The sequence below is a fragment of the Anas acuta genome, chromosome 7 (assembly GCF_963932015.1).
Source record: "Anas acuta chromosome 7, bAnaAcu1.1, whole genome shotgun sequence".
In the NCBI taxonomy this organism is placed as follows: Eukaryota; Metazoa; Chordata; class Aves; order Anseriformes; family Anatidae; genus Anas; species Anas acuta.
Genome location: NC_088985.1, coordinates 35,925,839 through 35,939,222, shown reverse-complemented (window position 1 = coordinate 35,939,222; position 13,384 = coordinate 35,925,839). Strand labels below are relative to the sequence as shown.

At 42.0% G+C, this 13,384-nt stretch overlaps 1 protein-coding gene and 1 long non-coding RNA gene across 6 annotated transcripts in view; one reads left to right on the top strand and one right to left on the bottom strand.

The window, feature by feature from the left end:
* Positions 1 to 3,299: 3,299 nt before the first annotated feature.
* On the top strand, positions 3,300 to 12,098 carry CLRN3 (clarin 3). The gene is made up of 3 exons (XM_068689186.1): positions 3,300 to 3,644; positions 9,355 to 9,531; positions 11,824 to 12,098. Exons 1-3 carry the CDS (start codon positions 3,416 to 3,418, stop codon positions 12,096 to 12,098), a joined length of 681 nt encoding a protein of 226 aa, XP_068545287.1. The 5' UTR covers positions 3,300 to 3,415.
* Positions 4,942 to 13,384, bottom strand: part of LOC137859775 (uncharacterized) — a 33,463-nt gene continuing 25,020 nt past the window's right edge. For all 5 annotated transcript variants that reach the window (XR_011098533.1, XR_011098535.1, XR_011098534.1 and 2 more), the window contains 2 exons: positions 11,039 to 11,190; positions 4,942 to 6,079 (listed from right to left, as the gene is read on the bottom strand). This is a non-coding gene — a long non-coding RNA (uncharacterized lncRNA). The remainder of the gene's footprint in view (positions 6,080 to 11,038; positions 11,191 to 13,384) is intronic.

Sequence of the window (13,384 nt, the reverse complement as noted above, 5' to 3'; positions counted from 1 at the left end):
AGTCACTAAATGCTGAGGTTGCAATAGAACAGAAACTGACCTGCAGTGGCTTCACCGTGACTTTTCCCCAGCTGTGCTGGGCACGGATGAGCGCACTGACCTGCGAGCAGCTCTGCTGGGGCTGCTGCAGCCGGGGGGTCTTCTGTCCAGAGAAAGCATTTGCAACATAGGAAAAGAAATAACCTATGAAATGTCATAAGCCACCACAGGAAAATGTCTTTGGGTTAGCTAAAGGAGGCTGTGTAGCCTGGCCAGAGGCCATTCACGTAGCCTTGGTTAGCAGGGGCACGGGGTATTCCCTGCCTGGATCAGCACCAGGCTTGAACACTCAGTTTGCAAGTAAAAGCTTTCAGTTTATATTTTTGATAGCAGATCTGGATGCCTGGAGCAAGCTAACTTGTACATAATTGCAAGATAAATATATATTCCACCTTTAAAGATGCAGGGCTCCGTGCAATTTTATCCCAAATCTCTCTGCTGTCTGTGACAGTGAATTGCCCTGACTTCTCTGTTCGACTGCTGTGCAGGACAGCATCCTCACTGGCTGCAGCAGAGCTGGTAAGCTGCTGGTGGGGAAACATTTTATCCCAGCTGGAGGAAACCAATCTCTTCTCTTTTCTCTGAAGTGATGAGGCGTGTCATGTCAAACTACAATTTCCATGTGAGTGCCTGATCTGGAGGAAGGCACAAAAATGCTGCCACTGGAGGAGAAAGCTCCTTGCACGGAGCTAGCCTGCTGCGAGGACTCGGCCACTGCTCTGGCGAACCCCTGGACCCATTAACGTAATCCTTCAGATTTAGCAGGAGCAGGCAGCACCACGTTGGCTAGCGATGGTTTCACTCTGGAGGGGTTGTGAAATGCATAAGCAATGTGCAGAATACACATTATACATTGCTTTTTAGGTAGCTGTGAGGAGAAAAGATACAAGCAATTGTACCATCATAAAAGGATAGATTAACTACAAGGTAACAAGAAAGGAAAGGGCAAATTATGGGCTTATTTGCAGGGCGATTCCCCCGGCCTCAGGAGATTTTCAACAACTTGAGCCACAAAAATTTGAGCATAGCCACTGAAAAGTAAAGATCATTAACATTACCTGGAGAGAAAGTATAGATCATCTCCTGCAGCTCTTAGTCTCTGCTATTTAGCATTTTTAAAGGCATGAAAGCAAATGCAAGTGAGCTGAGTATGTCTGCCAAAGGAAGACCACTGAGCAGCAGCTTCAAATGTCTTCCCTCAAATTTAGTACCACGACAAAGATTTCTAGTTAAATGTGTATCTTTTAAATGTATTTCATAGAGGGGCAAGTGGCACAGATGAATCAGCACAGGAACTTCTCCTTTTTAACAGAAGAAGTTTCCTGGGAGAGGACCAGCAGCACCTCCCTGTGCACGGAACCACATGGCAAGGAGAACAGCTGGGATAACAAACCCATAGCAGTAGCCAGTCTGGTGAAGTTTACCCGTTTTTCTGGGGTTAAAATTTAACCGGAGGTCTGGAAGGAAAATGGAGACGGGTCTTTTGTTTCTTATTTGCTTAGGAGGGCTGAAATGCTTCCCTTTGGTCTTCAGTGCGTAAATCATATACTGAGTGACATCATCTATGTACATATGCAAAATCTGACTATATATGAGGTACATACATGATTTATAAACAAAATAAAAATAAATTCAGAAAAGTGATGACATCAGAAGTATGATTTAAGTCCTATCTAATGAGGTATATACACACAAGGCCATATCGTATGAAAGCCCAGTTATACATCTCAGAAATAAAATACACTGATTTCAAATCTGATTACTGCTTTAAAGCTTTGAAACAAAAAATCCTAACACTAAAACAATTACAGCATTACTGGATTCCCAAACAGCCATTTTCTCCTCCTGAGAAGTTCTTTGCCTTTTCAAATTCATGAAACTTTAATCTCTCCTAATCTTTACCATACAAAACAGGCGAGCTTCAGGAATACATCTCAAGAGGCTAGTTTAGCAGCACTGTTGAAAGAGACTGCTGTCCAAAGGTTAGATTCTATGATTCTATGAAAATCAAGGTGATTCAGAAGCACGGCTTCAAGACAGCAAATAATAATGATGTTATAATTAAAAGAAGTAAGAGCTAATAGAATATTTTTACTTTATCCTGACAAGAGATACTAAATCAGGTTTCACACTTCAAACAAACAAAACAGGAAACTGAATAGCCAGCTTACTTAAAATTCTAGAAATTCAGCTTCAATCTTATTAATAAAAAAAAAAAAAAAGTATTTTCTGGTTGAAATCGTGATATTGGTGTCTTGTCTTTTTTTTTTTTTTTTCTCTTTTAAGTCAATTTGGGCAGAAATACCCTTCTTGCTCTGTAGCCCAGGGCAGATTTCCCTCAGTATTTCTTCCTTTACCTACCCACTACCACACTGAAATGAGTCCCTATTTAAGGTATTTGTTTCCTCCCTGTAGAGCACTTAGGCTCACTAGCAAATAATGCATATTTCATGTCTGAGCTGAACAAGAGCTGAAGGCTGAAAGCCCCATTGGTAGAGTGCAATCAAAGATCATTACACATTTAAAGCAACTGATGCTCAGAGAAATTAACTGGAACTTAGCAGAGTCCAAACAAACAAAAACAAAACAAAGCCAAAGCAAGGTAAAGGGAACACTTATTGTGGGGAAACACATGGAATTTAATTAGGAATTAAAGCTTTTCCTTAGAAAATAACTTGTTGATACTCCAGAGAAACTCCTTACCCTCAAGGAGCCTGGAGCAACCCAGACTTCTTGCAAAGAGCATCAAGTATTTAAGAGGCCTCAGAAGAGAGCTGTTAAGCAAGCAGGGGATATGGACAGAGGAGGAACATTTATCAGTCCTCACCATAACAAATCAGAATCCATCCCTCACTTTCAAAGTGGTCTAGATATAGAGCTAGCAAAAATTGCTTCTCAACTAGGTATGAGCCTTTCATGAGAAAAGGCAAGAACAATAGGGAAATATTGTTGGGGAACGAAAATCTTCTAGAAAACAGCAGGTGAGCTGGGAGACATGGACCTGCTCTCTCTGGGCTCCAGCAAAGCTCTGGAGATCAGGGATTTGAGCAGCTTGGCCTCCCTTGGTGCCTCTCACAGGGCAAAGCCACACCAGTAAGCCCAGTGCGTCACTACTGATGGCAGCCCTGGTGGCAGATCCCTCCCGGCCTTTGTCAGGGGAGTTTGATTGCAGCCATGGCAACGCCTTTCCTCCAGACCAAAGTTCAATTATTTTACATTTTTATTACTGCTGCCGTTTGCTTAAAGTTTACCAGGATAGCGTTCAGCTAGCACGCAGAGCAGATTCCAGGGAGTGAAAGGAGAAAACCACCTCACGCCAAGCAGGGCTGAAAGGAAGAAAATCCCCTGAACCCGTGGAAAATTTCTGTCTGCCAAAATGCCGACCAGAGAAAAGAAACTCATGTTTGGAGCTGCTTTTTTAACCAGCGTTTTATCTTTCGTGATCATTTGTGTCGTTCTCGGAACCCAGAGATGGATCAGCAGCACAATCTACTTTTCCCAATCAAACAGCAGCACTTCGGTAACCATCATCTACGGACTTTTCAGCGGCACCTGTGCCTCGAAAATCGAGGCTGGAGTTCAGTTTTCAGGCGGTAGTTTCCAAGGTAAGTGGTGCGATGGCTGGCGATGGAGGGCAATGGGCAGGCTGCTTGGGGGCACCCATAGGAGCAGCCCGGCCTTTCTGCACCCATTTGGGGTTGTAAAACATTGAGGGAACGCAGGAATATCTACAGACCAGCTCAGGGATTTAAGTGGTGTAAAATCAGACCCCAAAATAGTAGATAAATGCTGAAACACTCTTGCCGATAGCACCTTCTGATTATCTGTGACCTTAACCTACGCCTCTGAAGAAGTTAAAAATACAGGGTAGGAACTCTGTGTGAAATAGATTTTAATTTTCAGAAGCTCTAAGTGAAAAATAGGAAAGCAACACTCTATTAGCATTTCATTAAAGGATTACAAACCTCATTTGGTTTCCTTTAAATTTCATTATGTTAAATTAATTGTTTGATTTAAAACATTTTGCCACCTACGATCAAATTAGCATCATTTTAATAGAAGAAGGTTCTGAGAGGAACTGCTTAAGGGAGAAGAACCAAAAGTGTAAAGCTAATTTAGACAGATATGGTGTTTATACTTGTGTTTGACCTAAACTTAAGGAAAGTATTCTTTTTATTTCTTCTTTCAAGACCATCCCATTCCAGTTTTAAGTGATATTATTAAACTGAAGCATTTAATATTTTCAAAATTTTTGCTTGCTCATCTCTTTTTTTTTTTTTAATAATAGTCTATGAAGTATGTAATACAACATAGCTCATCTTTTATAAGGCTTTTCTTTCCCCACCCAAGGCATAGTTTTCAGGTGACGCCTCCTCATCACGACTTTCCAAAAATATCTAGGATAAGATTTTGAATCCAGGCTGTTAGAATAGCACTTCAGCAAAACAAAAAAAAAAAAAACAAAACACAAAAACAATAAACAAACAAAAAACAACCACAGATTCAAATTAAATGTTATCTTTTGTTGATATGTAACATGGCTTTTTTGTGCATCTATGGTTCTTAGTATTTATCCCCAGTGGTAAAATTCTTACCAGAAGGAGAAAAATTAAAATGGTTAAATGATTAAATAGATACAAAGAGAACAGAACAACTGAGGGACTAGGGAGGAGAGATGCTACACAGGAATAAAACAAAGGTAAAAAATAAGGGGAAAAATAGAAGGGGGCTTACCTAGTGTGACATTTGAGAAAGTAATGACAGAAGCATAAAAATCCTAGTATGTGGAACAAAACATGAGAAAAAGCAGAAGAGAAACAAGCAGTGATACATACCAAATACAAACCGCAGACTTGATTCTGATTTCACAAAGTTCAGCCAAGATGCATTTATGCACAAGTCTCTCTGCCTATGTTAACAGAAATATTCCAAAAGCCCAAAGGTAGATAAACCTGGACACTGCTGCAAGGTTCAAGGATTTGCACCCATTTTCTGTATCTTTGCTGCACTTTGGGTTCAAAGCTGTAATGCCTATACGCACCTCTGAAAGTGAAAAAAGGCAATCAAAAGAAACCTAACTACAATTTGGAAGAGTATATCAAATAGTTTTGAAACATGAGATGTACTTTAAGATTTTTATTTTCTTTTTCTTTTTCAGTAGGCTGTAGTCCATCACTACGAGCAAATAAACCACCCAGGTAGAACAAAGCAGATCTAAGCCTATGGAAGGTTCCCATCTCCCAGCTCTTTCCCATTGCATTTAGTACAGAAATTGTATCTGTAAAACAGGCACCCAAATTACCACAGTGACAGAGCTATACCGTGCAAGCCAATTGACACAGTAGCGATCAAATTTAATGAAAAAACTGAGTATAGCAGTGTTCCTAGCAAAGCGTATAGAAAATATTGAGATCACTGCCTAACAAATGTAAAATCACAACTCATTCAAGCCAATGTATTTACAGTCATATCGGAATAATCAGAGTAATTTTTAGAAAATCAAATATACACTTATAAAAATAGTTTATAGATGATTATATCTCCTCATGCCAGTTGGCTCTAGCCCCAGACTTTGCTCCATGCAGGCAGGCTCTTGCTGATTTTAATAGGGTGCCATGTGAAAACAGGAGTCCACCCATGCAGAGCTGATGGCAGGGCGGGGATGCAGTCTGGCAGGAATTTGGGGCACGTGTCTTGTCTTTCCTTGCACAGGAACTAACACCAGCAAATCCCAGGGTCTGGGCACTAGCACCCTGTAGATTTTAATCACAGTTATAACAAGCATCAGTAAACAATTCAATTCTTTGCATGGTCTATGTTCATTTGTTTTTTGGAGGTGATTTTTTCTCCAGATTTAATTTTTTGTGCTCTTCATTTAGGAAATGTCATCATGATTCTCACATATAAGCCATTTATAGATGAACAAATCAAGTGAGCTTCAGGAATTGCTGGCTGTTTTCAACAGCTGCTGAAAGAAATGCTTCATCCGTAGTCTAAATGAAGATTTGCCCTCATCCTTCCCCAGTTCAGTCAGGTGTATCTTCAAGATAAAATAAACTCATTTAAAATTAATTCTTCGGCTCTACGCTAGGTACAATTGCCACATTTTGTATGAAGTAGGATTCCAAGCATTCTTGAAACAGGAGAAATACTTCACATAACTGCATGCATACATACCATTTTATGAACTGAAATAGCCAGGTTGTCCTAAGACCGTAGGATGTCCTTTAGTAAATGGATTGCCTGTAATATGGAGAAACGAATCGTCATGAATTCTCCACTCTGACATCTCAAGCAGCAGCAGGCAGTGTTATGAACACCCTTATACAGCACAGCATGATCTGGCATTCAGTAAGCATGCCCTGATGAGGTCTCTGGGTGTTTTCCAGATGGCACTTTCGTATTTGGGTGTAAATCAAGGAGAATGAATGGAAGTCACAAAATAAATACTGAAAAGTAATTCAAAGAAGATAAGTTGACTGCTTGTTAGCAATAGTCCTGGTTGGCTCCAGTAAAAGACCATATGAAAGCAGATTATCAACAGCCTTTACAAAAACAACAACGTTGTTTTCAAAAACCACACAATGGAAAGAAATTTTTGAGCATAAACATGAAAGACAAAAAAAAAAAAGTACAGATTCCACAAGTATACAGTGCCTGAGAGGCATGGCCAGGGCAGACCTGGGGACGAGCAGCATGATCTGGCCAAACATAGACATTAAGTAACGTCATTTCCTAGAGCCTTCATTAGCCTCTTTAGTCATTCGTCTCCGAAAGGAACAACCTATTCACGTAATAGGTTGCACAAGGGCTTTTACAACTGTGCTCATTTCCAAGTCAAACACATAAAAACAGTGAGCAAGGTGCAGGGAGAGGCACGCCCGGGGAGCCCATCAAGTCGGGTCAGCTGGGCATCAGCAACCAGCGAAACAACCCACACCCAAGGAAGGCTCAGAGATTCACTACAGCAGAGGGGAATCAATTCATTTTCTATATTCAAAAAAAGAAAAAAAAAAACTTGAAAATTGGTGGAACCAGAGTATTCAACAAAGTTCCCATCATTTTTCAGGTGACCTCATGAAAAGTAAAAAGTTAGGTTTAATTTTTTTTTTTTTAAATGAGCAATTCATTCTGTGTGATAAGTGATCAGAGATCAGTGAAAGCTGCTAAATCTACACTGCTTCAAAAGGGCATTAAGGCTGGCTTGAAGCCTTTAAGCCATTCACAAACAAGTCACTAAAAACTTGGGAAACTGAATCTGGCCACACAAGAGTTGCAGATGAAAAAAAAAGAAAATATACAGAAAAATAAGAAGAGATGGTGGAGGCAAAAACCTCTGCTTTCATTTTGGAATTAGGCTATTTTACACTGATGCAGAGGTTATCCAGTTGTGGGTTATTATTGATCAGATTCAAAAAGATCAGCTACTGTAGAGTCCTCTAGTTTGTTTTATTTAGAAAAAAAAAATCTGCCACCATGAAAACAATATTTTATTTAAAAGCTTTAAAAGTCCTGAGCTGTTGCTGGCATGCCTGCAACAAGTGAAATCTGGCAAGATTACATCCCTTAAATTGCAGCTCATTGTCAGGGATGAATGAGATCCATGAGGGGGTGCCATAGATGTAGCCAGTCAACTCTGGAGATGTTCTGAGTGATAAAATTAAGTGAGGCTGCCAGAGGGAAATTATCCACACCTGCCTGGTTCAGCTCCAGCCCTATTCCTTGAGGTAGGCAATACCCCAGCAGCGAGGCTGCTTCAGCACAAGCACACGGTGCAGCTGGTGTTGTGCTCACCTCCATTTAATTGAGTGATGTCCCCTGAATGCCTCTTTCCTATTCTTCTAGGAGAATTGCTTAAATTTGCATCTGATTTCCATAACACATCCTTACCTGCCATTTGCTCAAACAGAAATTAACTTCCAAGAATAAAACGGTAAATGAGATAGCAGCTCTCCTTTTAATTTATTTCCAGTAGCTCTTCGCTTTGTTCTGGGTGTTTATTTTCTTTTTATGTGCACTTGTTATGTTTTTGCTATGATTTCTGCAATTTATATGCTAGATGAATACTGCAGTAAAGGCTTTGTATTAAAAGCAGCATAGAAGGGAAGTTTTCCTGTAGATGGCTGCCTATCACAATGCCTTTTGAATGGAGCATGAAAACACTGATGTCAAACTTGTTATAGGTTAAGGCAGCCACAGGCATGTTATGGATGCCTTTTCAATCTTTAAATTGAAAGGAAAATAATATATTTCAACGCAGCTATACTGCAATTACACTTTGAGTATATTGCACCCATATTTGTGTCCATTATTATCAGCAGCATATCAAACAACTAGGAGGATTTAGGCAAAAACAACAAAACTGGTGACAGTCCTGGAGGGAGGGACTGTACGTGCTGCGTGCCTACAGCCAGCCATGCATACAAATACAGAAACTGCCCTGGAACAGCCTGCACACAGAAAGTGCAGCAAGCTGCAGCATGAAGCAGAGGAGCCGGGATGCTCGATGCTGAGGGGTGCAGCAGCTTCACATCACCCTCCTGGGGAAGCAGAGCCCAGGATGCACCCGTCCTCCACGCATAACAAAAAGCAGGAGATGCTCCTTTTTAAATAAATAAATAAAGGAGGAATTGTCCCCACCCATTTCTTTTCTGTGGGACAAGGCAAGAGACAGATCCAGCCGGGGTATGAGGAGCAGCTCAGTGGCCAGCCATACCTCATCCGGCCACGCTCAGACACATTTGTCCTACAAACACATCTGACCCTGCCAAGCTAACAGCTTTACTGGACTTGTAAAAGCTGTTCTGGTTGTCAGATTTATTCCACTTGAAGGGACTGCTGCTGCATTAAAAGGAAATAATCTACAGTTAGAGCCAAGTTTTAAATCAGGCATTTGTAGAAGTCACCAGACACCTCGGGGATGATGGGCAGGAACAGCTCGTTTCCTCATCAGGCTTACCGTAAAATTTCTGTCGAGCTCTGTCAAGATGATATACCCTCAGAAATGTTAGGGAAGAGAAGTTTGCTACCCAGCCCACTGCCCATGAAGTTTGTGTGCCAGCAGGATTAGCAGACACGCACTTATTTCAGATGAAGGTACCTTCATCCCACTGCAGATTTGGGTTCGTGTACTGTGCCAAACCTCCTGCTCCTGTTACAGCTGGGTCTCTGCAGCTCAGCCACTTCTCTGCTTATTAGCTTTTAATTACAACTAGTAAACCCTTAGCTTGTCAGGCACATTTAAACACCCCAGGCACTGAATCTGTCCTCCCCTGGATGAGGCTGGGCACCCACCACTGAGCCGCTCTCTTTCAGTTGCAGAACTGGTGAACAGCAGCAGAAAAGGCATCAACGTCACGATCATCGTGCTTCTGGTCCTCAGCTTACTGAGCTCCCTTCTGAGCTCAGGATTTACATTCACTAACGCTGTGAGCAATCCCTACCAGACGTTTCTGGGACCCATTGGAGTCTACACCTGGAACGCCATAGGCGGTGAGTAACATGTCCTGTACTGAACACTTTCTGCATGCTCTGCAGATTAATACTGTATCCTCATTGATTCCAAAATTAAGAAATATATATTTTATACATTTAAAAAGAAACACTTGAAAATGTGTTTTATTCATCTGTTTTTTTTTTTTTTTTTTTGTTTGTTTGTTTTTAATGGTTTTAACCATATCTGCTAGGTTATCTTAAAGCTATATTTCACATACTGGTAAAATAGCACTACTTCAAGCAATGGTATCAGGCAGCAGGAAGCTGGATTCACTGGCAGCAAAATGCACAAAGTGATGCTACTGCACCTGTTGGGGTGTCACATCATGGCAAACACGATGCATATCAAGAACAGAGTAAGCTGACAAATACATTGTTAAACCAGAACAGAATTGTGTCCACGTATATGACTACAACACAATTTGTAATCTCTTAAAGACTCTGTGCCCCTGTTTTATGGTATTTATAGCGTAACTGTTCCTGGGTTACCTGCATTCCAAATTAGGCCTCTAAGGTCTAATCTGGGGGATGGATAATAGCTTCACTTCTGAAAAATGTGTTGAATCAAACACATCTAAACCAGCATTAACATCAAAAGGGGAGGTGGTTAGAAGGGCTGAGTCACGGCAAAATTTATTTCCCTCTGTAAAAACACTTGCAGAGATCAAAATAAGTTTTAACATTCCCTAAGCAGAAAAAATGGTAGAGGTGCTGAGCTGTCAGAGCCGTGAACTCTGCCAAACAGCTCCCTGGAGGTGCAGGCTCTCATTCAACCAGCAGGCTTGCATCTGGCTTCTCCTAATGCACCTTGCTACACTCTTCATCTCGCTACGGTAATGACTGCAGCTCTCACACTCGATTCGTCTCGAGAGGATTATGCTTTCCTCTAATACTAGGCTAGCACTGAGAGAAATTCCTTTTAAGACATCTGATTATGGGGTCCTTCAGCACAGGTCCCTCAGGCACGCTCCAGGTCTGCGTGCCCACCTCGCCTGCAGACAGCTCGGCAATAGGGCCACGCTCTGTGTGCTGGTCCCCAAAGCCCTCAGTGCTCTGCCTGGGCCAGAATCTGACTTCAGGGAAAAGGGAATCATATTCAGGGATTAGAACAGCCCCAATTGTAGCAAGTACAGGTGTGAAAGCCACCCTACCCCAGCTGTGACTAATGCAGCAAGCATATAAATATAGATGCTAGGACAGCTGGGGATGTCTTGAAACAGTTAAAAAAAAAAAAAAAAGAGCAAAAGCCTAAATTACACCATTACTCAACTTTTGGGACAAGCAGATTGGTGTCTCCTTGCAGAGGAAAGCCCAGCTACCATTACGTAGGGTGGATCTGCAAGAATTGACCTGAAATGAAAGAGCTTGCCAAACGAAATATTAGTGAGAAAGTTGACCAAGGATTGTGGTTACTTTGTACAGCCCTCCAAGTGCAATGACCTGGAAGTGTATCTTACCGTGGGCATATTTTTTTTTGAGAAATCATGCATCATTTGGTATGTACCTAGAAGGATCTTAATCTCTGCACCAGATGGCCTGACATCCCGGTGTCCTCCTTGCTGAACCTGTCAGCAGGAGCACGGGTAGGGTGGTGCATCCAGAGGGAAGGAGCAGAAATATTTTCTCCAGTGTACAGAGGTTATACCTCTGCTAGCACTATGAAAGCAAATAAGTAAAAAACATTATTGGGCTAAATATATCCAAGTAACCAAGCACCATCTATATTAAGGCAACTGTAGGAAATGGATACAGATCCAAGACATCTCATTTTGGCTCATCACAGTAGCTGAATAATTTGGGTAGGAAAGAACCAAGCCTCCAAGTTTAAGCTCTTGCTCCAAGCTGTGCTAGCACTGAACTCAGACCAGGTTGCTCAGAGTCTTATCCAGTTGTTATACCACATATTCCATGAATTTGCATTCATATCAAATAGCCAACCTGCAAATCATCTGAGGGGTGAATATATTATATGCATCAGCACCAAATGCAATGGAAAAAAAAAAAAAAGGACTTTACACAGCCTTATCTAAAGATAGTCAATAGGTATCCATTCATTTTAGCAGAAGATAGTTTCCAGTGTCAAAGCACCCACTCTTCTAGATGGTACAAAAGTTCTTTAAATGATTTTATTAACAGAAAGTATTACTCTCATTTGTTCTAGTCCTGGCATTCTAACCAATTTAAGTGGAATCTTTCCAAGTAGCAATTTATATAGGCACTTAATACAAATATTTATAACACAAATAATATTATGTTTCCACCCCTAACATTTACATTTATATTTTCTAGGATTCTTCACGCTCATAGTCATGATACTTTTTGCAGTGAACGTGCAAGGCAACAACCTGTCTGTAGAGCTGGCCACCAAATGCGCTTCTATTCAACAGAACCATACCGGATCTAAACACAATTATGATTATTCCTACTGGATCCTGCTGCTTCACATTCTTTTTAGCTGTGCTACTATAGTCATCATTATTTTCTACAGCTGCGCAAGGTATACTAAGAAGAAAGAACAGGAGAGACCAATTGAAAACGCATCCAAAGACGTCATTCTGTTTTAAGGATATCACAGAAAAGAAGGTGTAAAAGAAAAAAGTATTTAATGTGGACAATCACGGCCAATAATTTATGTACAAATTGAAGGTATGTGTATAGCTCAATTAACAAAATAGCCTGTTGCACCTCCAAAGCAGATTGATTCTACCTTACGATGTTAGATGTTATAAGCAAACATGCTGCCTAGACACCCCAAACAGAAATGCCAGAAGTGCCTGATGCCAGTGCCAGCCATTGGGCTGGGACTTGAGGCACTGCACAGGGATTTTTATTTCTTTATTTTTTAATTTTGCTGGAAGGATCGCTGCAAATGCACCTCTAGAAGGGAAGGGGCGGCGGCACAAAGAGCTACTGGCCACTGCAAGCCTGAGGGGGCTTTTGTAGCCACAACCAGCCCTGGAGAGCTGCAGCACGAGGACTTGGGGGCAGCTCGCTTCTTCATGTGCTGCCTCTGCCTGTCTGAAAGCCACGTCTGTGCCAGCCCTGCTGCTGCACAGCACGGAGCGGGTGTTCCCACCTCCTGCTTTCAGGATCTTGGCCACAGGACAGAGCTGCACCGATTGCACCAACACTGGTGCATTGGGAATGCAGCTCTGCTTTGCCCTTTGGGTCCAAAGGCGAAGATCAAAGAGACTGGATTGCATTTGCCCTCTTGCACCTCAGGGGCAGAAGCAGTGCGAACACCAGGACTGTTGGAGATGATGAGAAGTGGTTGTGCAGTATCAGTGCTTCATCCAGCCTGCAATTCTTGCTGCTACCCATTTTCTGCTCTGGGACCTTCTCCTGCAGGTCCTTACAACACTTCCCTGGCAAACAGGGGTGGGGTTGCAGCCCCCTTTCCACTTGGACAAGCCTCTTCACCACCAGTCACTGCGCCCCAAACCCTACAGCAGTGTGGCACCAATTCCTGGCCAGGCTCAGCTCGCTCAGAGCCCAGCTGGGGAGGCACAGCACTGCAGTAGTGAAGGGACTGGCAGCCTAAAAAAGACAGCACAGCAGCCCCGTATCGAAGTTCTTTGTCTATAGAAACCTTAGCAGAACCTGATTGAACTCTATTTATAGACATTTGATAACACAACCATAAAACCCCATAAAGCCGCACCTGCGTTGGGTGGGGCTGGCTGCTCTCCCACAAGCTGCATTAGGCTGTCATTTTGCCCCCATGGAAACGCCAAATAATGGGCTTTATTAGTGATTTAGGGACAACTTTTTTTCCATATTTACAGCGTAAATCATATATAATGCCTACACAACCACACACAACAGCAGAGCTGTGCAGAGGGGGTGCACT

Coding starts and splice junctions, on each gene's coding strand:
- CLRN3 (XM_068689186.1), top strand. CDS start 3,416: ATGCCGACCAGAGAAAAGAAACTCATGTTTGGAGCTGCTTTTTTAACC. Junction 3,645..9,354: donor TTCAGGCGGTAGTTTCCAAG/GTAAGTGGTGCG, acceptor GCTCTCTTTCAG/TTGCAGAACTGGTGAACAGC. Junction 9,532..11,823: donor CACCTGGAACGCCATAGGCG/GTGAGTAACATG, acceptor TATATTTTCTAG/GATTCTTCACGCTCATAGTC.